The sequence below is a fragment of the Schistocerca nitens genome, chromosome 1, assembly GCF_023898315.1.
Source record: "Schistocerca nitens isolate TAMUIC-IGC-003100 chromosome 1, iqSchNite1.1, whole genome shotgun sequence".
NCBI classification, from domain to species: Eukaryota; Metazoa; Arthropoda; class Insecta; order Orthoptera; family Acrididae; genus Schistocerca; species Schistocerca nitens.
Genome location: NC_064614.1, coordinates 923,408,415 through 923,436,356, shown reverse-complemented (window position 1 = coordinate 923,436,356; position 27,942 = coordinate 923,408,415). Strand labels below are relative to the sequence as shown.

The 27,942-nt window shown below is 40.0% G+C and overlaps 1 protein-coding gene across 2 annotated transcripts in view; it reads left to right on the top strand.

Moving 5' to 3' along the window:
* Nucleotides 1–27,942, top strand: part of LOC126192803 (serine/threonine-protein phosphatase 2A 56 kDa regulatory subunit epsilon isoform) — a 301,524-nt gene that overhangs the window by 235,166 nt on the left and 38,416 nt on the right. For both annotated transcript variants that reach the window (XM_049932632.1, XM_049932633.1), the window contains exons 7-8: nt 1,646–1,859; nt 21,312–21,431. In XM_049932632.1, the coding sequence (XP_049788589.1) occupies nt 1,646–1,859; nt 21,312–21,431 (334 nt within the window). The remainder of the gene's footprint in view (nt 1–1,645; nt 1,860–21,311; nt 21,432–27,942) is intronic.

Sequence of the window (27,942 nt, the reverse complement as noted above, 5' to 3'; positions counted from 1 at the left end):
TTCCGCTCCCGGGATTGGAATGACTCCTTACACTCTCCCTTAAAACCCACATCCTTTCGTCTTTCCCTCTCCTTCCTTCTTTCCTGATGAGGCAACAGTTTGTTGCGAAAGCTTGAATTTTGTGTGTGTGTTTGTGTGTCTATCGACCTGCCAGCACTTTTGTTCGGTAAGTCACATTATCTTTGTTTTTAGATATATTTTTCCTAAAAACAAAGATGATGTGACTTACCAAACGAAAGCGCTGTCACGTCGATAGACACACAAACAGACACAAACATACACACAAATTCAAGCTTTCGCAACAAACTGTTGCCTCATCAGGAAAGAGGGAAGGAGAGGGAAAGACGAAAGGATGTGGGTTTTAAGGGAGAGGGTAAGGAGTCATTCCAATCCCGGGAGCGGAAAGACTTACCTTAGGGGGAAAAAAGGACGGGTATACACTCGCGCACGCGCGCGCGCACACACACACATATCCATCCACACATATACTGACACAAGCAGACATATATAAACTAAAGTTTTTTTGTTGTTTTCGTGGAAAATACACACAACCAAGGCAAAATAATTTTATGTGTAGGAGAACACTGATGCAGCAAAATGTTTAAATATGTGTGAATTCCTAAGGGACCAAACTGCTGAGGTCATCAGTCCCTAGACTTGTGCACTACTTAGACTAACATACGCTAAGAACAAAAAACACACACACACACAAGGGAGGGCTCGAACCTCCGGTGGGAGGGACCACGCAGTCCGTGATGTGGCGCCTTAAACCGCGTGGCCGCTCCGTGCAGCTCTGATGCAGCAGTCATGAAATTTGTAGGTCATATCAAGGAATTGGTTACGCAAATTAATTACAATTCCTAGTAACGCTATTAAACAGCTAACATAAGTTTATTAATTTCATGATTTTATTTTAAAAAAAGTGAAAAAATGATCAAATGTTTTGTATATCTCAGTATCAGTATCTTACTACTATTAAGAGAATATAGATCAAGAGAAAGCAGATGCCTTATAATTGGTGCAATAATTTGATACTTATTTTACTTTTCCAAAATGGAAGAAGGAATTCCACAGTTTCTACACCAGTGTAACTTTTTAAGTGCAACATCAATAGACATCATTTACATAACTTGCAGAAGCTGTCAGGAGAATATTTTCAATTTCCTGTCACATCACTAATAAAGTTTTTCTTGATTAACCTGATTTCTCTCAAACAATTAAATATCGTGGCCCCTCAACACATCCCTCTTCAAAACTAAGCTACATGATAGCATTATACCTCATTTGTCCATTTCCCACTCTTTGTTTGGCTGTGCAAATTTGGACAAAAATCCATTTTGTAATTTGTAGAAGTATTCCTTTTGCTCTGCTCAAATGTTTGACCAATAAGTACTGTCAGAACTTGGTTCCTTAAGAAACATACAAAGAACTTGGGGGATTTATTGATCCACATAAAGTATTTTCAGGTAGCACAAAACAGTTGTTTGTAATTTGATGTACATTTGCTTCAATAAATTCAATGGATTGGTTTTTCTGGTTATGTTCTGAAAAATGTTTTCTGTGTAAGAAAATGATAGTAGTACAAATTTGTGATCCTATTGACTATTAAAACATATAATCTCTTGTTATTTCACATTTTTTGCAGTATCATCAATGGATTTGCACTGCCACTGAAGAATGAGCACAAGCAGTTCCTTGTTAAAGTGCTACTACCACTTCATAAAGTAAAATGTCTCTCTCTCTACCACGCGCAGTTGGCTTATTGTGTTGTGCAATTCCTGGAAAAAGATGCTACCCTTACAGAACCTGTGGTGAAGGGGTTACTGAAGTTCTGGCCTAAAACCTGCAGTCAGAAAGAGGTCAGTGATTGCATAGTTGTTAATTTCTGAATATTGTTGTTAAGTGGTTTGTCAAACAAAGACCATGAAAAATTTCTGTTGTAGTCCTTAACTTTCTCAGTAGTCAATACTAATAGGTGCGTCCGAGTGTGCGTTTTTGAATTATCAAAAAATTTAAAGTTTTTTGTGGTATTTTACTTTCTTTCTAATTAAGACTGGAATAAGCACTATGAATATGCTAGTTTATAACTTAAATAAAATACTCATCAGCAGGTTTTGAAGTATGTTAAACACTGGTAATTGTTACCTCAAAATTCAGTTAATGCCTGTAGTTTAGTGTAATTGTTGTGTAAGCTGCTTTGAAGAAAGCTATATTAGTCATGTTCAGAAGCCATTCAAGACAAAGTGAGTATTGCGATTAAATATTACACTAAATGTAAAATCTGTTCTGCAGGATACAGTGACCAAAAAAAAAAATTAATTACAAAATTTCTGCTGTGTGTGGACTGAATGTCATGAATGAAGGTATTGTGCATCAGTGATGTTATTTGTTAAAGAGTGGAAGGACAAATGTTCAAGATGATGGCAGAAATGGCTGACTGTCCATCTGCAGTCAGCAATGAACTTGAATAGAAAAAGTTAATGAAAATGGGCATTTCACAATATCTCAACTGTTGGACAACATGCTGCAGATTGCTAAGAGTGGTTTGCATTTTATTGTGACTGAACAATTGCGATACCACGTGTTCCATGCTCATTGGATTCCAAAAGTCATGAGAATCAGAAAACTCAATTACAACATTTCCGAGAGTCACACAAATTTTTGAGCATTTGTGCTGCACTTAAATATTGTGTGTTGGTTTTATTTGGTATGCATCTCATACCCTTCATCAATATTCCAATGTTTTGGAAGCATTGTTCTTTTTAGACTTGTTGCATTTTGTTGGTGTCCTTCTAGTGAACTGAAGTCTGCCACCTGCAATGCTGAGCCTGTATGATTTTTCCACTTCATAGCTCCACAGATTTTTTGCCTAGATATTAGTAATAGTTGGCTAATTCCATTTGTGACTCATTGATATTGTAGCCATAAGATATTACATTATTGCATCTTGGAAGTTGAAGTGCGCATTTTTGCATTTTGATAATTTAAAGCAAGTTGCCATTCTTTGCACCAGTTTCAAATCTTACCAATAATTAACTGGATACTGGATTCGCGATGATGATGATGATGATGATGATGAGAGAGTTAGAATTGTGTGTCGGGTCATTAGTATGCAACCGGAACACAGCAGGGGCTCCAGCACTTTTTCTAGTGCACACTTGAAGTGACTACTACCCCAACATAATGGGCAGTATTCTCCCTACCAGGAAATCCTTAGTTAAGTCAATAATTTCATTAGACACTCTCTATATGATCATACTTCGGTTAATAAGCATTACTATGGCAATCAGTCAAATGCTTTTCAGAAGTCACAAAACACATGGCCTCTTATGTAAACACATGGCCTCTTATGTAGTAAGTGTGCGATGCCCACTGTATGCTAGTAGGACAATGGTTGCTCAACAGCTCTTGTGGAATGGTAGTTGATATTATCAAATGCAATAATGTAGCCATCTTACAATGTGTGAACTGAAGATAAACCAATTCTTAAAGATGGCAGTGTTCATTTCTGAACGGTAATTGAATCAAAAGTTGTAAAATAAGTGTTTGTTGCTTGGTATTTATGCAATCTGTTCCAATACCAAGACAAAATGTTCCTTAGTTATTAGCCACAATGAGCCGAACACATCAACTTTCAGGCTACCATTTCCCTTTGAGTTCTCCCAGATGTATTTCTTCCTGTAATTTTTGCAAAACCTCAGTTTCATATTGCGAAATTACTTGCTTATGTTCTGTGTAACACAATATATACATTATAACTAAAATCTTGGAGTCGAGAAAGCTATATCCTATTCTCCCATATTAGACTTTTTGTTCATTACACATTCTGAATATTAAATCCACAGTTTTCATGAAGTGTAAAATGGATGATCGAAGGCTTCAATTTTATGATGAAAATTCACTTTGAATTTCCTAACTGTTGGAAACACTCCTCCGTTGTAGTGTAGTTCTATACTACTACTTCATTAGAATCATTAATTTAATTGCCACTACTTTACCTTCTACACCACTTCAGTTTTTAAAGTTGAGGTATTCCTGATATTTTGCTCTGCGCTCTCTCTCTCTCTCTCTCTCTCTCTCTCTCTCTCTCTCTCTCTCTCTCTCTCTTTTTACTTTTCTAATATCCATTGTGTGTGTACCATACAGCAAGAAAACTACCACCAGTGATGTTACGCACTGGCTGTTGTTGTTGCTGAACTGTAAATTCTACATCTACGTGATACTCTGCAACTCACAATAAAGTCCCTGGCAGAGGGTTCAGTGAACCACCTTCAAGCTGTCTCTCTACCGTTCCACTCTTGAACGGCGCATGGGAAAAACAAGCACTTAACTTTATCTGTGTGAGCCCTGATTCCTCTTATTTTATCATGGTGATCATTTCTCCCTCTGTAGGTGGCTGCCATCAGAATGTTTTCGCAATGAGAGGAGAAAACTGGTGATTGAAATTTCATGGGAAGATCCCATCGCAACAAAAAATGCCTTTGTTTTAATGATTGCCACTCCAATTCACGTATCATGTCTGTGGCACTATCTCCTTTGTTTCACAATAATACAGAATGAGCTGCCCTTCTTTGTACTTTTTTGATGCCATCTGTCAGTCCCACCTGATGCGGATCCCACACCACAAAGCAGTACTCCAGAATAGGGTGGACAAGTGTGGTGTAAGCAGTCTCTTTAGTAGACCTGTTGCACCTTCTAAGCATTCTGCCAGTGAATCAGTCTGTGATTTGCTCTACCCACAACATTATCTTTGTGATAGTTCCAATTTAGGTTATTTGTAACTGTCATCCCTAAGTATTTAGTTGAATTTTCAGCCTTCAGATTTGTGTGACTTTTTGCATAGTCGAAATTTAGCCAATTTCTTTTAGTACTCATGTGAATAAATTCACACTTTTCTTTCTTCAGGGTCACTTGCCACTTTTTGCACCATACACATTTCTTATCTAAATCATTTTGCGATTCGTTTTGGTCATCTGATGACTTCACAAGACAGTAAATGACAGCATCATCCGCAACCAGTCTGAGGGCTACTCAAATTGTCTCCTATGTAGTTAATATAGATCAGGAACAAGAGAGGGCCTATAACATTTCCTTGGGGATCACTGTATATTACCTCTGTTTTACTTGATGACTTTACATCTATTACTATACTGTGACCTTTGTAACAGGAAATCACAAATACAGTTGCACAACTGAGGCGATATTCCATAGGCACGCAATTTGATTAGAAGACACGTGAGGAACAGCGTCGAAAGCCTTCTGGAAATTTAAAAATATGGAATCAATTTGACACCTCTTGTCGATAGCACTCATTACTTCAGGAGTATAAAGAGCTAGTTGTGTTTCACAAGAACGATATTTCCTGAATTCGCACTGACTATGTGTCAATAAACGATGTTCTTCAAGCTACTTCATAATGTTGGAATACAGTATATGTTCCAAAACCCTTCTGCAAATAGACATTAGTGATAAGGGCCTGTAACTTAGCAGATTACTCCTACTTCCCTTTTTGGGTATTGGCGTGACTTGAGCAATTTTCCAGTCTTTAGGTACGGATCTTTCTGTGAGCGAGCGGTTGTATATAACTGTTTAATTTGGAGCTATGGTATCGGCATACTCTGAGAGAAACCTGACAGATATACAGTCTGGATTGGAGGCTTTGCCTTTATTAAGTGATTTAAGTTGCTTTGCTACACTGAGTATATATAGTTCTACGTTTCTCATCTTGGCAGTTGTTCTTGATTGGAATTCAGGAATATTTACTTCGTCTTCTTTGGTGAAGGAGTTTCGGAAAACCATGTTTAATAACTTTTCTTTAGTGGCACTGTCATCAGTGACTTCACTATTGTTATTGCACAGTATGGTATTGTTTTTGTCTTGCCTTTGGTGTGCTTTACATTTTACCAAAATCTCTATGGGTTTTCTGCCAGATTTTGAGACAGTATTTCGCTGTGGAAATTATTAAAATCATCTCGCATTGAAGTGTGCGCTATATTTCAAACTTCTGCAGAACTGTGCCAGTTGTGGGGATTTTGTGTGCTTTTAAATTCAGCATGCCCCCCCCCCCTTTTTTTTTCAACAGCAATCTGACCCGCTTTGTGTTCCATGGGGGATCAGTATCATCATTTATTAAGTTATGTTGTGGTATGTATATCTCAATTGCTGTCGATACTATCTCTTTGAAACAATTCCACAACTTTTCTTTACTTACATGATCAGATAAGGAGGAGTGAAGACTCTCTCTTAAAAAGTCATTAAGGGCATTTTATCAGCTTGTTTAAATAGGTATACTTTGCATTTCTTTTTGATGGTTGTAGGTGTTACGGTATTCAGCCTAGCAGCAACTGTGTTGTGGTCACTAATCCCTGTGTTTCTCCTGATACTCACCATTTGTCCAGGATTATTTATTTGTTGCTAAGAGGTCAAGTATGCTTTCGCAACCATTTACGCTTCGAGTGGGCTCATGAAGTAATTATCAAAATAATTTTCTGAGAAAGCATTCAGTAAAATTTCTGATGACGTTGTATGCCTGCCGCTGGCTTTAAATGTACAATTTTTCCAGCATATCGAGGGTAGATTGAAGTCGCCACCGAGTGGGGTACCTATTTGAAATGAGACTCAAGTTTTCTTTGAACTGTTCAGCAACTACATTTTTTGAGTCGGGGAGTTGGTAAAACAATCCAATTAATGGTTTAGTTTGATTGTCAGGTATAACCTCTACCCGCACTATTTCACAGGAACTATCTACTTCAATTTCACCACAAGGCAAACTACTTCTGACAGCAATAAATACTCAACCACCAACTGTATTTAATCTATACTTTCTGAATACTGCTAGATCATTTGAAAAAAATTTCGGCTGAACTTATTTCCGGCTTTAGCCAGCTTTCTGTACCTATAACTATTTGAGCTTCAGTGCTTTCTATTAGGGCTGGAAGCTCTGTTTCTTTCCCAACACAGCTACAACAATTTACAATTACCATACCAATTATTTGCCTCCTGTGTGTATTGGACTCCTTACCTATTAAGTGGAACCCGGAAACCCACCACCCGCTGGCGAAAGTCAAGGAATCTGCAGCCTACACAGTTACAGAACCGCCTGAGCATTTGATTCAGACCCTCCACTCGGCTCTGCACCAGAGGACCACAGTCAGGCTACCTTCCCCTCCTTGGCAGCCATGTTCCTAAGGGGCCCCATTACGTGCCTAACGTTGGAGCTCCCAATTACTAGCAAACCCACCCTCTGTGAATGCCCAGACCTTGCGGGCTGAGAAGCTTCTTGTGGAACAGGGTGGACAACTGCATATGGCTTAGAGACATCGTCAGCCACAGATAACACATGAAACCTGTTCGTCAAACGAACCGGATAGGCTCTATGATCAGCCCCTCGGAAAGTTTTTCACTGCCTGCCATACTTTGGAATGGTCTCCCACTCAACCATGGGTGAGGGGTCAACCTCAGTGCAAACAGTACTTGCGGCGATCACAGCAGTGGACCGATTGGGGGATATGTAGGATGTGCTCGACGCCCCTCACATCCCCGCTTCTGACCCCCCACAGTGATGCCCCTTGGCAGCAGCCTCAAGCTGTGTGGTGGAAGCCAATGCAGCCTGGAGCTACGTGTGAAGGGTCGCCAACTTGGCTCGCATCTGTAGACAGCAATCACAGGTCCTATCCATTACTGCAGTCGCTACTGTTTGAAGCTCATAAAAATACGTAACAAACGAACGGTGTACTCACCTTATTAGCAGCAGGAATTCGAAGTGCTCTCTCACTGACAGTCTATCCGACACTGAGCTACACTAAACAAAACGAACAAAAGCCTATACGATACGAGGGTTGATATAGAGGTCGATACCAATGGTGGTACTTGTATGATACACTGTTATTAAAATAAAAGGTTGTGCCTAGTAAGCACTCGAACGCACAAGAAATTACAAAAATAATGTAGTAATTACACAGGTATCTGCAAATAAGTCACTCCTGTTGAAAGCTTGTAGAAGTATGACAAACGAACGGTGTACTCGCCTTACTATCAGCAGGAATACGAGGTGCTCTGTTTTGATGGTCTATCCGATACTAGAAAGGTTTTGTGGATGAAGTCTGTAGTCATCTGCAGACTAGTAGAGAACTGTGACTTGATACCTGGGGAGACATAACAGGGTCAGGGGCAAAGGGGGATACGACACACAATCTTAACCGTTGTGTTTCAGGACAGCAGTTTTAGTAATTTTAAATAGTGGCTAGAATCATCCAATAAAATATAGTTTCTCAAGTCTAAAATTCACATCAATTTCCAAATAGAAGTGTATAAAAATAGTTACCTCCAAATACTCCATTAATTAATATATTAACATTAAATTTTATCTAAACTAGCATACAGTTGTATTATGTTCCATCCTTATTTCTGTGTAAATCAGTCTCATTTATATCCATTTTTATTTTACAATAAAACAACCAGTGAACACCTGTAGTTAGCTTTCTATTCTGATAAACTTGCATTATAGTGGACACTACTGTACTAGCGACCATTTTTATTTTACAGTAAAACAACCAGTGAACAGCTGTAGTTACCTTTCTATTCTGATAAACTCACAGTATAGTGGACACTACTGTACTAGCGATAAGTGAAAGTGGTGCCATGGAGGGGAACAATGGTCATTTCCCGTGTGTGCCGTATTTTTGTAATTGCCAATGAAAGACCTTTAGCACACCTTAGGAGTGAAAATGTACACTTTTCCACAATGTCATTGTTGCAGTAGTTACTTTCCAAATACTTTTGTTCTTGTTTTTTAGTCAGTACAGCTGTTCCAGTATGGAGATGCATTATATGTGTCGGATTTACTGTGACAGAATTATAGAAGAAATTAATTCTTGTTTACAGTACATTAGCAAAAACACATGTAGCTTTACTTTGAACAGTATAGGGGACATGTGCTGAGGCACCAGAAATGGAACTGTTTCCAAGAAAAAATAGTTAAAGAAGAACTGCAACTGACTTCAACATTTTGTAGGAAGATGAGATTCATCACAGAATTTTCTGGTCATGTGAAATACTGTGTGTGTCAAAAGGTAGCAAATACCGTAATCGAAAATCTGTGTTATAACTTTGAAAGGACACCCCAGGGAGCTCACGGTTCTTTCATAGTTAGTGTGTATCACACAAGGGACTGTGAGCTATTGTGGTCATTTCTTCCTTCCCGGGCTGTGTTCTCTTCCCTGTGCCCTGCCTTCACCTCTGCCCCCTCCTACACCTCAGTTGGTGTCCTTTCTTAAGTTGGCCCAGCTTTTCTCATGGTTGAGTTATGCCTTATGCCTTACACTTTTGTGTCTCCCCCCCCCCCCCCCCCCCCCCCCCCCCATTCCCTTCTCCACAAGTTTTTGTCCCCGTTTGGGGTTTGACCTTCTGACCGTCCTTAACCTGTTGTTGCCCTTTGTTGAACTTAGTAAGCTAGTAATTTGGGTGGTGGGTCACATTTTCACAGTACCTGCACACTGAGATAGTGACAACTGCAGCAAGTGACAGAGACAGTCAAAGTTAAATAACCAGTTCTGTTAATAATAAAAATATTCATTGTATGTTAATGGCTTGTTGTTCTTTTTCTTTCTGTGGTGTGGTTCATCTTTCTATAATTTTCTAGAGTTACTACTTTAATAACAATGTGAAATCTGGTGGACTTTCTGCAGAATTACTCATGTATTTTCAGTCATTTCACTTCACAATACAAATCTGTAAAACACACACAACACGTTCTCCATCCTTGCACTTCAGACTCATACCACCAACTCCCAAAAGAACAAAAATGTTTCTCTATCAACATGTAGCATAGAAATTAATGTCGTATACCAATCTATTTATGCAAAATAATCTTTGGGGCATACTCATCATTGTAACTGCTTTAAGTATTTATGAATGTTGACATTTAAACATTTTGTAATGAATTTTTTGTTTTTATGTCTTCATCACAGTATCGTTTGCTTTATATGATCCAAGGTTGGGTAGCACATTTATCTCGCTATAATCAGTTTTATTACAACCTCCCCTTCTAAATGTTATCTCCATAGTGTGAGCCAACAGGGGAGGAATACCTTACTTATTTGCTGTTTGTTTTTTATTCTCTTTGGGCGGTTTTAATTTTTTTTTTTTTTGGAAAAAGGGACCGATGACCATCGCAGTCTGGTCCCTTTAATCCCACAAACCAACCAACCAACCTTACTTATTATTTTCAGCATATGGCCTTACCATCTCTTGCATCTTTTAGTTGATGCCATTGTCGTTTTCATGTTATATTGCTCACACACTAGCATGTCTGTGTGGTGGGGTCATCATATACCCATTAAGTTGAGCCCCTTGGAATCGCAATTGTTATAACAGCTGCTACTTCTCCATGTATGCCAAGGAGTGGTTGCTTGTTATTCTGGAGCCAGAAAGCCCATGCTGTGGCTGGATGGCGTCCCCGGATAGAGCTCCTGATAGGAGTGGGTGGCCTCAAGGTGGATGCTTTGCGTATGAAACTCATTAAGCTCCAAAAAATTGGCCGTTCAACAGCCATCTCTCTAGTTGGTAATTGGTCCTTTAACACTGATTCTTATAACATTGCAGCCTTCCCTTCCCCGGGTGGAGGACCAGGCTCACAGGCTTGGGGTGAAACCCTTTCCCCAGTACCTGTTCTGAATGAGGACTGATAGAGACTCTTTGACCACACACCAAACCATTATTTTTCATAGAAACTATCGAAGACCAGTTTGATGAAGTGAACTTTCTGAGCAAGATGTTGTCGAGTTCCTTGGCAAATCCCAGTGTCCATAACTCCTCACCAGAGAATAATAATGGTTCTTGATGTTATTTTTCATGGAGACCTTCTCCTTCAAACTGATGAGGAGCTCCAGGCCAATCTGGAATGGTGGGACATTCATTTTTTTCGGCATGTTCATAAAGGCCATAAGGATAATTGCTTCAGTACAGATGCATTTATTCTTGCATTTGGGGGGATACCCTCCCAGAGAAGATCAAGGCTGTGGTTTATTGGGTTGAAATGAAGGTGTACCTCCTACCACAGATGAGGTATTTTCAGTTTTTGCATTTGAGACACATCTTCCCACTGCACAGCAGTGCCACATGTAATCAGACTGAGCCACAGCAAATAACTTTAAACAAATGCTGTTTCAATGTGACCCATCAAAGTTGTGTGTCTCCATTTTTCTATTTGAATTAACCACATACACATTGCATTAAATGCAGTTATTTTTCACGTAATAAATAATAATTTTAAGACAGTATTTAAGAAAGTAAGTGATAGATACTTGAAATGGATGGAAAACCTGTTAGAATTAAATGTCAATATAATAATGCAAATGCACTTTCCATCACAAACCTGGATTTCCTTTACAAGAATAACAACAAATCAATTGTCAGTAGCTTGCCTTGTCCGCAGTGCAGTTGAGAATATGACACAGGTTCATTACATCTCGTATTATTTATGTAGATGGACCAAACACACCATAATGTCTATCATTTGGAACGATCCTTTATGAAAGATGGTGTAAATCTTGCAGTATGATATTTTTGCCTGGGAATATCTTGCAAGCACTGCTACACTTTACATTTATCTAATTATCACCTTGCTCAACAAATAGCACCATTGTTAATGCAAAATATTAAAATATTGAAGAGCACACCATTATGTGACATCATTCAACCACCTCCTCCACTTCAGTCTGTCAGCAGTACACCTTGTTTCACATAAAAGGTGTTCGAGAAATGGAAACAAGGCCCACCTGCCAACCCTTTATGAAAACTGTCCAATGGGTCAGCCTAGTGCACATTTGCTCTCATAGAAAAGCCATTACAGAAACAGTACAACAAGGAAAAGCCTTATAGGTCATCGAGTCTTAAGGACTTCCTCATTTGTTGGCTGAATAGTGCACTTTTCATAATAATAAATTACAACATCCTTTGAAAGACTGCAGACTTAACAGATATGATTGTTTTAAGTTCTTAAATAAAGGGTGGAGAAAAATTGTCAGGAAATTTTAACCCTGGATAGCTGATGCCAGTAGGAACCAAAATTAGTTATGTTGTGTGGGTCAACAATGCAGCATTTTTAAACTACGAAAACTTGGCGCCATGTGCTTCGATTGGCCATGGAATTGTCCTGTTGCCATTAGTTGGTTGATGGGCAGCGCTATGGTTGTCAGTTCCCGCATACGAATATCCCTCGCCCCGTCACTGCCCAAATGTGATACACACGTGTCGAATAGCTCTTGCTGTTTGTCTCCACCTCACATCAGAGGCATTCACATGTAAGCTTCTCTTCGGAGCACACACACATCACCTGCAATTTAGTCATACAGTAAGCATGGCGGTACAGTATTCGTTTGAAGAACAATGAGATATGGGTTTTGTTTATGGACTAGCTGACGTAATGCTTGTGGTTTTTGCGATTTGTTGCATGAGATCCCAGCTTCCCTGCCAGTGTGTTGTTTATTGACAAGTGCATCATCCATCAGTATGGCCTTTACAACACTCAAAACGTTCGTTATTGGGCAAGGGGAAATCCTCATGTCGCGTGTGCCCATGGACGCCAGGAACAATTTTCACTTAACATTTGGGCAGACATTGTTGGTGATCATCTAATTGGGCTGTTCAGTCTACCTCCTCGACTTACCAGCACAAATTACCTTCACTTCTTGCAAGAAACTCTACCAGGCCTGCTGCAAGATGTTCCCCTGGACATACGGCTAAACATGTGGTTGCAGCATGTTGGGCACCCACACATAAGTCTTGCTGTGCGCAGATATTTATATGAACTTTTTGACGGCCAGGTAATTGGCAGAGGTGCTCATAGGACATGCCCCCCCCCCCCCCCCCCCATCACCAGACCTCATGCCACCGGACTTTTTCCTGTGGGGAATCTCCAGGATTCTCATTAACCAACTCAGACATTAACCACCTAGAAATGAAGAGGAATTAATGGATTGCATTCAACATGCCGCCAATTGCATCAGGGTAGTGCCAGGAATCTTGGAAAGAGTTCAGCAATACACCGTTTGATGTTACCAAACTTGTGTCATGTCAGAGGGTCGCCGGTTCGAGCACCTGCCTCAAGTAAACAATATCCTAGCTACAAAAAGGGCCCTTTTCAGGGCCGACACAGTTTGCATAAGACTTTCTGTATGCAAAATAACAGCTGTTGATGGGTTTGTTCCCAGTACGTCTTATAAAACTACAAGGGATGTGTCGGAGCCCCAGTGGATTCGCCCCCAGAGTGGAAGGCTGGGGCGCTACCACAGGGCATGCGGGCTTCCTTGGATACATCACGATCTCCGGCAGGCAAAGCATTCGCGGTCATGCATTGTCCAGAGCATGCAGCAACAGGACAATCCCGCGGCCAATCGGAGCACATGGCGCCAAGTTTCTGTAGTTTAGAAATTGTGGGTTGTCAACCTACGCAACATTAGTAATTTTGGTCCTACTGGCATCAACTATCCAGTGTTAAAATTTCGTGACACAGTTTTTCTCAGTCCTGTATATAGCATAGAAATAAAATGTTCTTATTTGCTAATCACAATGCAATTTTACCATCATTTTATAATGTCTCTCTCCCCATATTCCTCTTAAAATAAATATTAATAAATAATATTATAAATTAACAACTAACTATCTACATCTAAAATTGATGCTGTTCCGTTACTCAGTGAGCCAGAGGTACTTCAGTTTCATTTATATACATGATTAAGTTTTCTTTATTTGCTCTTCCTTTTACTATTGAATGCACCAAAAGTCCTGTAAAATTTCTTACCGTTTGGGAAAAGGGTCTCTGCTTATAGGCTAAAGCACACCACTAAATTATGCATTAATAATTGTTTTAGATTAACTGTATACAGAACTATCTTTAAAGAAAACTGAAATTTATTAGCAATACACACACATACACACACACACACACACACACACACACCACAGCTTCACTACAGTTAAAACGGGGGGGGGGGGGGGGGTGTAATACAGGCCAACCTTTCTGCTTGGAAAGGGGGAATTTGACTAGAGGGGATCCCATGTTCCCAGAACTATTTACATCCATACTGGAGGACATATTCAGGAAACTAAAATGAGTAAGAAAGTTGGAATATGCCTCAATGGCAAGAGACTTGACAAGTTTGAGGTTCACTAAAGACATTCCTCTTCGCCAAAACTGCAAGGGAACTGCAGTCAATGCTCCAGTAGCTTAACTCACAAAGCAGGATGGCAAGACTCAGTGAACAAATCTAAAACACAAGTAATGACAAATTCATTATAAACCCTAATATATCTTAAAGGAATGGAACTAATGTATATATCATGATATATAAAAAGAAAGATGATGAGACTTACCAAACAAAAGCGCTGGCAGGTCGATAGACACACAAACAAACACAAATATACACACAAAATTCAAGCTTTCGCAACAAACTGTTGCCTCATCAGGAAAGAGGGAAGGAGAGGGAAAGACGAAAGGATGTGGGTTTTAAGGGAGAGGGTAAGGAGTCATTCCAATCCCGGGAGCGGAAAGACTTACCTTAGGGGGAAAAAAGGACAGGTATACACTCGCGCGCACACACACACACATATCCATCCACACATACAGACACAAGCAGATATATATATATATATATATATATATATATATATATATATATATATATATATATATATATATATATATATATATATAGGCCCCCCATGAACCATGGACCTTGCCGTTGGTGGGGAGGCTTGCGTGCCTCAGCGATACAGATGGCCGTACCGTAGGTGCAACCACAACGGAGGGGTATCTGTTGAGAGGCCAGACAAACATGTGGTTCCTGAAGAGGGGCAGCAGCCTTTTCAGTAGTTGCAGGGGCAACAGTCTGGATGATTGACTGATCTGACCTTGTAACATTAACCAAAACGGCCTTGCTGTGCTGGTACTTCGTACGGCTGAAAGCAAGGGGAAACTACAGCCGTAATTTTTCCCGAGGACATGCAGCTTTACTGAATGATTAAATGATGATGGCGTCCTCTTGGGTAAAATATTCCAGAGGTAAAATAGTCCCCCATTCGGATCTCCGGGCGGGGACTACTCCTGAGGACGTCGTTATCAGGAGAAAGAAAACTGGCATTCTACGGATCGGAGCGTGGAATGTCAGATCCCTTAATCGGGCAGGTAGGTTAGAAAATTTAAAAAGGGAAATGGATAGGTTAAAGTTAGATATAGTGGGAATTAGTGAAGTTCGGTGGCAGGAGGAAGAAGACTTTTGGTCAGGTGATTACAGGGTTATAAATACAAAATCAAATATGGGTAATGCAGGAGTAGGTTTAATAATGAATAAAAAAATAGGAGTGCGGGTTAGCTACTACAAACAGCATAGTGAACGCATTATTGTGGCCAAGATAGACACAAAGCCCATGCCTACTACAGTAGTACAAGTTTATATGCCAACTAGCTCTGCAGATGATGAAGAAATTGAAGAAATGTATGACGAGATAAAAGAAATTATTCAGGTAGTGAAGGGAGATGAAAATTTAATAGTCATGGGCGACTGGAATTCGTCAGTAGGAAAAGGGAGAGAAGGAAACATAGTAGGTGAATATGGATTGGGGGGAAGAAATGAAAGAGGAAGCCGCCTTGCAGAATTTTGCACAGAGCATAACTTAATCATAGCTAACACTTGGTTCAAGAATCATAAAAGAAGGTTGTATACCTGGAAGAATCCTGGAGATACTAAAAGGTATCAGATAGATTATATAATGGTAAGACAGAGATTTAGGAACCAGGTTTTAAATTGTAAGACATTTCCAGGGGCAGATGTGGATTCTGACCACAATCTATTGGTTATGAACTGCAGATTGAAACTGAAGAAACTGCAAAAAGGTGGGAATTTAAGGAGATGGGACCTGGATAAACTGAAAGAACCAGAGGTTGTACAGAGTTTCAGGGAGAGCATAAGGGAACAATTGACAGGAATGGGGGAAAGAAATACAGTAGAAGAAGAATGGGTAGCTCTGAGGGATGAAGTAGTGAAGGCAGCAGAGGATCAAGTAGGTAAAAAGACGAGTGCTAGTAGAAATCCTTGGGTAACAGAAGAAATATTGAATTTAATTGATGAAAGAAGAAAATATAAAAATGCAGTAAATGTAGCAGGCAAAAAGGAATACAAACGTCTCAAAAATGAGATTGACAGGAAGTGCAAAATGGCTAAGCAGGGATGGCTAGAGGACAAATGTAAGGATGTAGAGGCTTGTCTCACTAGGGGTAAGATAGATACTGCCTACAGGAAAATTAAAGAGACCTTTGGAGAGAAGAGAACCACTTGTATGAATATCAAGAGCTCAGATGGAAACCCAGTTCTAAGCAAAGAAGGGAAGGCAGAAAGGTGGAAGGAGTATATAGAGGGTTTATACAAGGGCAATGTACTTGAGGACAATATTATGGAAATGGAAGAGGATGTAGATGAAGATGAAATGGGAGATAAGATACTGCGTGAAGAGTTTGACAGAGCACTGAAAGACCTGAGTCGAAACAAGGCCCCGGGAGTAGACAACATTCCATTAGAAATACTGATGGCCTTGGGAGAGCCAGTCATGACAAAACTCTACCATCTGGTGAGCAAGATGTATGAGACAGGCAAAATACCCACAGACTTCAAGAAGAATATAATAATTCCAATCCGAAAGAAAGCAGGTGTTGACAGATGTGAAAATTATCGAACTATCAGTTTAATAAGTCACAGCTGCAAAATACTAATGAGAATTCTTTACAGACGAATGGAAAAACTGGTAGAAGCGGACCTCGGGGAAGATCAGTTTGGATTCCTTAGAAATGTTGGCACACGTGAGGCAATACTAACCTTAAGACTTATCTTAGAAGAAAGTTTAAGAAAAGGCAAACCTACGTTTCTAGCATTTGTAGACTTAGAGAAAGCTTTTGACAACGTTAACTGGAATACTCTCTTTCAAATTCTGAAGGTTGCAGGGGTAAAATACAGGGAGCTAAAGGCTATTTACAATTTGTACGGAAACCAGATGGCAGTTATAAGAGTCGAGGGGCATGAAAGAGAAGCAGTGGTTGGGAAAGGAGTGAGACAGGGTTGTAGCCTCTCCCCGATGTTATTCAATCTGTATATTGAGCAAGCAGTAAAGGAAACAAAAGAAAAATTCGGAGTAGGTATTAAAATTCATGGAGAAGAAGTAAAAACTTTTGAGGTTCGCCGATGACATTGTAATTCTGTCAGAGACAGCAAAGGACTTGGAAGAGCAGTTGAACGGAATGGACAGTGTCTTGAAAGGAGGATATAAGATGAACATCAACAAAAGCAAAACGAGGATAATGGAATGTAGTCAAATTAAATCGGGTGATGCTGAGGGGATTAGATTAGGAAATGAGACACTTAAAGTAGTAAAGGAGTTTTGCTATTTAGGGAGCAAAATAACTGATGATGGTCAAAGTAGAGAGGATATAAAATGTAGACTGGCAATGGCAAGGAAATCGTTTCTAAAGAAGAGAAATTTGTTAACATAGAGTATAGATTTAAGTGTCAGGAAGTCGTTTCTGAAAGTATTTGTATGGAGTGTAGCCATGTATGGAAGTGAAACATGGACGATAACCAGTTTGGACAAGAAGAGAATAGAAGCTTTTGAAATGTGGTGCTACAGAAGAATGCTGAAGATAAGGTGGGTAGATCACGTAACTAATGAGGAGGTATTGAATAGGATTGGGGAGAAGAAAAGTTTGTGGCACAACTTGACTAGAAGAAGGGATTGGTTGGTAGGACATGTTTTGAGGCATCAAGGGATCACAAATTTAGAATTGGAGGGCAGCATGGAGGGTAAAAATCGTAGAGGGAGACCAAGAGATCAATACACTAAGCAGATTCAGAAGGATGTAGGTTACAGTAGGTACTGGGAGATGAAGAAGCTTGCATAGGATAGAGTAGCATGGAGAGCTGCATCAAACCAGTCTCAGGACTGAAGACCACAACAACAACAACAACATATACCTAGGCCAAATATTTTCCTTTAAGAACAAAATGGAAAAAGAAATAAAACAGTTTCCTTAGCTTGGAAAGCTTTCTGGGCCTTAAAGTTCATACTGCTAGACAGAACCCTGAATAGGAGGCTCAGAATGGATGTCAGACATGGGCTCTCAAACCCATATATATATATAGGGAAACATTCCACGTAGGAAAAATATATCTAAAAACAAAGATGATGTGACTTACCAAATGAAAGCGCTGGCAGGTCGACAGACACACAAACATACACACAAAATTCAAGCTTTCGCAACAAACTGTTGCCTCATCAGGAAAGAGGGAAGGAGAGGGAAAGACGAAAGGATGTGGGTTTTAAGGGAGAGGGTAAGGAGTCATTCCAATCCCGGGAGCGGAAAGACTTACCTTAGGGGGAAAAAAGGACGGGTATACACGCGCGCGCACACACACACACACACACACACACACACATATATATATATATATATATATATATATATATATATATATATATATATATATATATATATATATATATACACAAGCAGACATATTTAAAGACAAAGAGTTTGGGCAGAGATGTCAGTCGAGGCAGAAGTGCAGAGGCAAAGATGTTGTTGAATGACAGGTGAGGTGTGAGTGGCGGCAACTAGAAATTAGCGGAGATTGATGCCTGGTGGATAACGGGAAGAGAGGATATATTGAAGAGCAAGTTCCCATCTCCGGAGTTCGCATAGGTTGGTGTTAGTGGGAAATATCCAGATAACCCGGACGGTGTAACACTGTGCCAAGATGTGCTGGCCGTGCACCAAGGCATGTTTAGCCACAGGGTGATCCTCATTACCAACAAACACTGTCTGCCTGTGTCCATTCATGCGAATGGACAGTTTGTTGCTGGTCATTTCCACATAGAATGCGTCACAGTGTAGGCAGGTCAGTTGGTAGATCACGTGGGTGCTTTCACACGTGGCTCTGCTTATATATATCCTCGTTTTGCTTTTGTTGATGTTCATCTTGTATCCTCCTTTCAAGACACTGTCCATTCTGTTCAGCTGCTCTTCTAGGTCTTTTGCTGTCTGTGACAGAATTTCAATTTAATCGGTGAACCTCAAAGTTTTTATTTCTTCTCCATGGATTTTAATTCCTGCTCCAAACTTTTCTTTTGTTTCCTTTACTGCTTGCTCAATATACAGATTGAATAACATTGGGGATCGGCTACAACCCTGTCTCACTCCCTTCTCAACCACTGCTTCCCTTTCATGTCCCTTGACTCTTATAACTGCCATCTGGTTTCTGTACAAATTGTAAATAGCCTTTCGCTCCCTGTATTTAACACCTGCCACTTTCAGAATTTGAAAGAGAATATTCCAGTCAACATTGTCAAAAGCTGCTTTCTCTAAGTCTACAAATGCTAGAAACGTAGGTTTGCCTTTCCTTAATCTATTTTCTAAGATAAGTCGTAGGGTCAGTATTGCTTCACGTGTTCCAACATTTCTACGGAAGCCAAACTGATCTTCCCTTAGGTTGGCCTCTACCAGTTTTTCCATTCGTTTGTAAAGAATTCGTGTTAGTACTTTGCAGCCATGGCTTATTAAACTGATAGTGCGGTAATTTTCACATTTGTCAACACCTGCTTTCTTTGGGATTGGAATTATTATATTCTTCTTGAAGTCTGAGGGTATTTCGTCTGTCTCATACATCTTGCTCACTAGATGGTAGAGCTTTGTTAGGCCTGGCTCTCACAAGGCTGTCAGTAGTTCGGATGGAATGTTGTCTACTCCCGGGGCCTTGTTTCAACTTAGGTCTTTCAGTGCTCTGTCAAACTCTTCACGCAGTATCATATCTCCTATTTCATCTTCATATACATCCTCTTCCATTTCTATAATAATGTCCTCAAGAACATCACCCTTGTATAGACCCTCTATATACTCCGTCCACCTTTCTGGTTTCTCTTCTTTGTTTAGAACTGGGTTTCCATCTGAGCTTTTGATATTCATGCACGTGGTTTTCTTTTCTCCAAAGGTCTGTTTAATTTTCCTGTAGGCAGTACCTATCTTATCCTTAGTGATATATGCCTCTACATCCTTACATTTGTCCTCTAGCCATCCCTGCTTAGCCATTTTGCACTTCCTGTCGATCTCATTTTTGAGACGTTTGTCTTCCGTTTTGCCTGCTTCATTTACTTCGTTTTTATATTTTCGCCTTTCATCAATTAAATTCAATATCTCTTCTGTTACCCAAGGATTTCTACTAGCCCTCGTCTTTTTACCTACTTGATCCTCTGCTACCTTCACTATTTCATCTCTCAAAGCTACCCACTCTTCTTCTTCTGTATTTCTTTCCCCCATTCTTGTCAATCGTTCCCTAATGCTCTCCCTGAAGCTCTCTGCAACCTATGGTTCTTTCAGGTTATCCATGTCCCATATCCTCAAATTCCCACCTTTTTGCAGTTTCTTGAGTTTTAATTTACAGTTGATAACCATAGATTGTGGTCAGAGTCCACATCTGCCCCTGGAAATGTCTTACAGTTTAAAACCTGGTTTCTGAATCTTTGTCTCACCATTATATAATCTATCTGAGACCTTCCAGTATCTGCAGGCTACTTCCATGTATACAACCTTCTTTTATGATTCTTGAACCAAGTGTTAGCTATGATTCTACCAGGCAGCTTCCTCTTTCATTCCTTAATCCCATTCCATATTCACCTACTACGTTTCCTTCTCTCCCTTTTCCTACTATCGAGTTCCAGTCACCCATGACAATTAAATTGTCGTCCCCCTTCGCTATCTGAATAATTTCTTTTATCTCATCATACATTTCATAAATCTCTTCATCATCTGCAGACTTCGTTGGCATATAAACTTGTACTACTGTAGTAGGCGTGGGCTTCGTATCTATCTTGGCCACAATAATGCGTTTGTTTGTTGTAGCTTATCTGCATTTCTATTTTCCTATTCATTATTAAACCTACTCCTGCATTATCCCTATTTGATTTTGTGTTTCTAACCCTGTAGTTACCTGATCAGAATTCTTGTTCCTCCTGCCACCGAACTTCACTAATTCCCACTATTCTTAGTATCTTGCATTTATTGTGGGTTATAAAGAAGTCTTCTGTCAAAGACTCTTCTTATCAGATTAATCATAATTATTGAGAAATTTGAATTAATTTAATACATAAATATCCTTCATGTTAAACAATATCTGAAACTTTCAATAAATTTGATCACTTGCTCATGAAATTTATGTAAATTAGTAAAATAAGATATCATTTTTTTGTACTTACTAAATTTTTGTTCCTTACAGGTAATGTTTCTTGGAGAAATTGAAGAAATTTTAGATGTTATTGAACCAACACAATTTGCGAAAATACAGGAGCCACTTTTTAGACAAATTGCAAGATGTGTTTCCAGCCCTCATTTTCAGGTTGGTATATGTATAATGGCAGTTACAATGTATTTTGTGATTGTCGACTATCTGAAATTTACTTTGGTTTCATTTAGTGATCTCTTCAGCAGCAGAATTTGATGATATCTGCTACTTTTTGTTAAATTAAGTAATCATAGTAGTTATGATAAGTGTCCTCTGGAAATAAAAAAATGTTAAGTTTTGTATGATTGTTATGTTTCTTAAATTTTGTTAATGCTATGCATTCCATGTGTCAGGTGAGTACCACTGAGCAGTGAGAGGTGCTAGGGGTCGTTAACAAAGTAAAAGTGTGGCTGTTGAGAGCAAATGAACTTCAGGTGTTGTTTGTTTCAAAACATTGTTGGTACTGGCAGAACAGTTCATGTATATTCTGTAAGTTACAGTCCACATTGAATAACCGTTGTAAATAAATGCTACACACGTTTCAGTTCCACAGTAGATCGTATTTCAGTTGCAGCAATATGATGAAAAGGATAGTTGCCACTCAGCATATAGCGGGGATGCTGAGTCACAGAAAGGCACACAAAAAGACTGTCACAAAGTTCTTCCATTGTTTGATTTTGTATTTCAGTTGTGCTATGCGGAGACTAGCATTAAATACAAACAACACGTATTGCTGTTGGTGTCCAACGTCATTACCTACTGAGTACTATTATCACAACTGAAAGTTCCCTTTGAGCTTATCATAACAGATGCCTTCTCTTTTAACCCAATTTGCCTGTATATCCAATATTCATTTCCTAGTAAATTTCTGTGGCAATTGCATACATCACTGTATTCGATAGTAGGATTTTATCCCGTTTGTGTATTCATTCTAAAATGCCCATTGTTGTAATTGTCAGCTTTTTGATTTATGTATTCCATTTTTACTATTATATTGTTCTGATTAAAAGCAACATCTACATACACACATACCCCACAAGCTGCCATATGGTATGTGGTGGAGGGTATCTTGTACCGTACCCTGTCATTTCCTTTTCTTTTCTACTCGCAAATAGAATGGGGGAAAAGCAGTTGTCTACATGCCTCCATACAAGCTCTAATTTATCTTACTCTCATGGTCCTTAGCAAAATGGCATTGGCCGCAACGGAATCATTTCGCAGTCAGTTTCAAATACCAGTTCTCAAAATTTTCTCAGTAGTGTTCCACAAAAAGAACATCATGTACATTATACCTACTGGTAACGAATCTAGCAGCCCACTTCTGAATTGCTTCAATGTCTTACTTTAATCTGACGTGATGGGGATCCCAAACACGACAGCAATACTCAAAAATGGTTTGCACAAATTTCTATATGGGATCTTCTATGTGGATGAGCCAACTTCACTTAAATTCTCCCAATTAACTGAAGACAACCCACTTGCCTTTACTACAACTGCTCTTTCATGCTCATCACATGTCGCATCACTTGGCAGTGTTACACCTAAATATTTAATCGATGTGACTGTGCCAAGCAGTAATGTTGTATATGAATATTATGGGATAGTTTTTTCTACACCTCAGCATTAATTTACATTTTTACTTTCAAGTGCACTATTAAAGAATAACTTTAGAAATTGAGTACACTCCAGAAATAAGAGCTTCTTTTTTTCTTTGTTTGCTGTCTCCTGACTTCAGAATTCTTATACAACTCACACCAGAGCTTACTCAAAAAGGACCTAACCTAAATCATCATGTTTTTAAATCAATCTTTTCTCAAAGTCTCACTTCTTTAAAACTTGCTCTTCCTGAGCTGCTGCTTACAAATATGTCCCTGCAGATATTTGCCCCACTATATAACTACCTCATTTCTGAGCTCATCTCTTCAATTACTCCACATACCTCAGTCTCCTGCTCATTAGTTTGTACCTGTTCTTAGACATCCCTTTCAACCTCCCAGTGCTCGGGAGGCTTGTTCGTTCAGAAAAAAGTGTGCATGTGGTGTTTGTGTTCATTTGAAATTCTCAACACTGGTAGTTCCTCAAAAGTGTGGCAGATGTCAGTTCAACTGCTTTGGACATGGGGAGTAATGGAAAACGACACTTAAACACACTATGCTTGAAAAGTCAGGTGGTCCAACTAAACGGTTGCCCCTCAGCCACCCTCATCAGAGCCATGTGTGAAGCCTAGAGAAAATTTGTGAGCAAAGTTGGATTGCAAAGAATATGTCTTGAGTTTGAAAGATTGTGATTGTAACAGTGTTTGGGGAAGATTTTTGCTGCTTGATCATGATAGAAGTCATGTCAGTTATGTGTACTGTGGTACATGCCCTGTGTTCCTGTTTTTCAGTTTCACTGCAGTCTATCTGAAGGTAGCCTGCAGAACATGTCATAGTGTCGGTTGTGAAGCATCATCAGCTTCAGTGAAAGAAGCTATAGCTGAAAAGTGTGTAGAAATGTGTGCAAGAGGTCTCTACCCATTTACATTTTCACTCTTGATGTCAGGAGCTTGTAAGAGTTTGTGCGCAATTTTGATGGGTAAACATCACCAAAATACAGTATTATCCTACAAAAGTGTAGTGCAACTTTGACCCATTTTCATTGTCTGTTATATAGGTATGGATTACAATGTTGTCTCCAGTAGGTGCTGTAATTCAGGACTATATGCGTACAGCAAAACTGTGTTGATGTAAGAAAAGGTCCATCAATTAGAAACAAAAGCAGGCTACAGATGGCGAGTCACTACAGTCGCGACGGCAGGATGATGAGTCAGCCAGAGCAGGTGACCTCAACACTTCCCATAGTTCCCTGTTCAACAACATTGAGATCTTGTCAAGCATTCGCACTCGAGCTCATCATGCTTGAGAGTGGGACCCTCAACAGTGAGTGAGCAAGAACCCAATTTGCGGGTCTTTACTTAAGAAAGAGACTTTACTATTAGCCTTCTTTGAGTGTCACTTCGTAGAAACCTTCCTCTCTAAATTGATATAGATGCCTGTAAACCAGTGATCTCATACATACTTCTCATTTTGATTTCTCTCGTACATTCATTTTGCCCATTGTTCTTCAGTATTATCTCTCCACATTATTTAACAGTAACATGACTACTTAAAGCAAAACCTAATCGAAGTTCTTGCTAACCTGGTATGCCTCATCCATTTCGAAAGATCAAGAATTGAGAGTGTCTCTTCGTACGAAAATTCCAAAATTCATCATCCTCTGTGTTTCATTTACTTAAAACTTCCCTATAGCCATTTCCCCTTAATTCCACAGGGCTAATAGTAGTGGTTCTTTCCTCATTTACCCAAAATCTGCAAACCGTCTCTGTCAAAACCATATTACCCTAGCAGCCTCTCTTTGAAAATGACAGATACTGAATCTTTACATTGTTGATGATTTTCTTATTTTTGGGAATCACGGTCACATATAACTGATTAATGTTTTCTTAATTTGATTTTACTTTCATTTCCTTTGGGGCACTATTGTAGTTTCAGCTCTGCAGCCATTTACAAGTGATTCTGAGTCTATGTTGTTTGTTGTATCACATGAAAATGGTTAAAGAGCCAAAATGGTAATAATTTCCAAAAGGAAATAAAAGAACAGCTAGGTGGCGAAAGTTTTACCATTTATATAATTTTCCTGTTCTGTCAGGGACTAGCAACTGACCCATAAAAGGCTTGGAGGCAAAATGTAGGAAAGAACGCCTGCACCCCCCACCGGTCCCCCCCCCTCACACACACACACACACACACACACACACACACACACACACACACACACTCTGTCTTATAAATTCTTGTCATCACTTTCTTTCATTCTTGAAATTCAGCTGTCTCTTTGTACTGACTTATTTCAATTTTTTTTTATATATTCCTCAAACCCTCCAGAGGCAGATTAATGAAGTTTTATGGGTAGGCACAATTGCCAAGAGGAGTAAGAAGACCCAGGGGTCATGTCCATGAAGGTTAAGGAAAAAAACCTTCAAAAACTACTGTTTTAAGCTGCTTTGAGATTTAGAAATATCAAAAAGCTGCAAAAATGTGTTCTGTTGAGACAAAAAGTTTTAAATTTCTTGAAATGTGTGCCATTCACAACCTTCATTTGCATAATTCTTAACGCACGACGACGTCATAAGCCTTTTGTGAAAGTAGAGTTGATAAGCACATGAAAAGCAAGTAAACAGAAATTTACTTTTAAAACTGTAGCTCTGGCCAGTTTAGTTTATATAATAATTGTTAAGTCCTGAATAGATACTCAAATATTTATTTATGATTTTTATTTTCAATACAATTGACAATGATACAAACGTAGTTGGAATAAAAATGCAATATCCATATTAATTATGTAATCAAAACAATGTGTTTGAGACTAATATCTCCAAGTAAATGGTGAGAATGATATTCCATTGTTACAGTAGCTCAAAGCTTACTCCCTCCCCCCATCCTCTTGTTATTCTTTTTCCCTTCCCTTGGGGAACATATCTGGTATGTTTTTGGGAATGTGTTCTGCATTTTCAATAGCTGACATCAGAACTGTCCCCCCCCCCCTTTTTTTTCCCCCACTTTGGAGTTTGAGGTTCTTGTTTTCTTCTCCCTCCCTCTGCACTCTTGAAGGGTGGACCACACAGCTGACCTGTAACAGGTGACTGGGTGAGACGTTAATTCCCAGCCCTGGGTTTCGACAGGTAGGGTTTGCACGTACCCGTCAGTACAAGCCAGACCCTGGCAGGGGTGAGTGCCTTCCCAAATTGCTGATTGGTCCCTCTGTCAGATGTTTGTGACGTGTGAACAATCACTTCAGGTGGGAGCGGCCCCCTCTGAGTGGAGGGGCCCACAGTTGGAAGGAGCATGCCATCAAAGACGATGGCAATGAGCTAATTATCTTCTTCACATTCAATGTCCACTAAACTTGTTTACACAATGGCACTTTGCTTTTGGAGACTACTTCTAATCCTCAAACACAAATGCTTGCAGATTAGCTCTTCTGTGGCTGTCCTGTTTGTGTCGAGGCCCATCAAATGTTGAATTCTTCTTATGGTATTATTTACCCTGGGCTGCTTGATGATCTGACCAAGGCAGAAATCCAGACGTACCTCTCTGAACAGTGCTCCATTGGGTGATAAAAAAGGTAGATGCATCCTTAGTGCCCAAAAGCACCCTTTTTCTCACATTTGAGAGAGTGGTGCCTCCCTCAGAGACCAAAGCAGGCTACGAAGTTATCACAGCAGACTGTACATTCCAAACCTGATGGGTTGCTACCAGTGTCATCATTACTACACTCGAATGTCCTGTCGACCCCCCAGCTAAATGTGTAATCGGTGGTAGGGATGCTCACAAGGGTAATAGTCTGCTTCCTTCTTCCCGCTGTATCAATTGCAATGGCGACCATGCAGCCTCCTCCTGAGATGAGATGTCCCATGTATCTCAATTAGTGGGCTGCCCAAGAGATCTGGGTGAAGGAAAAAGTGCTTTACTCTGTTGCTCTCAAGTTGTTGGCTAGTCGGACACCCTGTGTTCTACCATCCGGTATCTACAGTACTGTTCTTGCTACATCTCGCTCCACGAAGGGCATGGCCATGCGGACATAATACCTCGTATTCAGCACCTTGGTTGTAAAATAGTCCAGCATTGTGATAACGTCCCCATCTCCTCTTCCAGCTGTGCAGCAAGCCAACAAACTTTTGCCTCGCATGCTGAAGTCACCTGCTACACAACTGACAGGCTGGAAAGAACAGAAGGAATACTCTTGTGCAGACGTTATACATCCCTCCAGCCAACAAATATCTGGGTCTTCCTCTGCAAACCGGAAGGCTCCAAGAAGTCAAAACAAAGGCAAATGGTCTTCTCATTTGCCAACTCGGAGATTTCTTCAGCGGTGTCAGCATGTTATACCTTCACCTGCCCAACCTCTGTATTGCCGCTGCACACTGCCAACCATTTTTCTGCTCTGGACTCTGCAGACCAACAGAGAGAGAATTCTGACACTTCTGTAGATCTCATGGAACAAAACCCTCCAGCCTCTGCGTCCTGTAGCAGTGAGTCTTCAAACGCTGGCACTTGGCAGCTGCTGAGCTGAAACCACTTCATCTTTGCCCTCCTCCCCTTTCCTCTTCATGACTCTCCTCCAATGGAACGTTCATGGCCTTAGATCCAATGAAGAGGAATTATGGCTGCTCTTGGAATTGAAGTGTCCAGTTGTTGTCTGCCTCCAGGAAACAAAATTACATCCTCATGACTGCTTTGAGCTCTCGCATTTCTTTTAGGTCTGCCTTGTCCTTCCCATCCCAAGGACAGCAATCCAACTCATGGGGGAGTCATGCTGCTCATCCGGGATAACATTCCTAGTCAAATCATCTCCTTGTGTACCCAGCTTGAAGCTGTTGCAGTCCTTCCTCACTTCACCTTTTCTTTGTGTATTGTTTACATCCCTCCGTCATTTGGTGTCACCAGGACAACTTCCTTCAGCTTATTGGGCAACTCCCTTACCCCTTTCTGTTACTGGTGACTTTAATGTGCACAACCCCCTTTGGGGCTCTTCAAGACCCTGTCAGAGAGATGCCTTCTTGGCTGACCTTCTCAATCAACTTAAC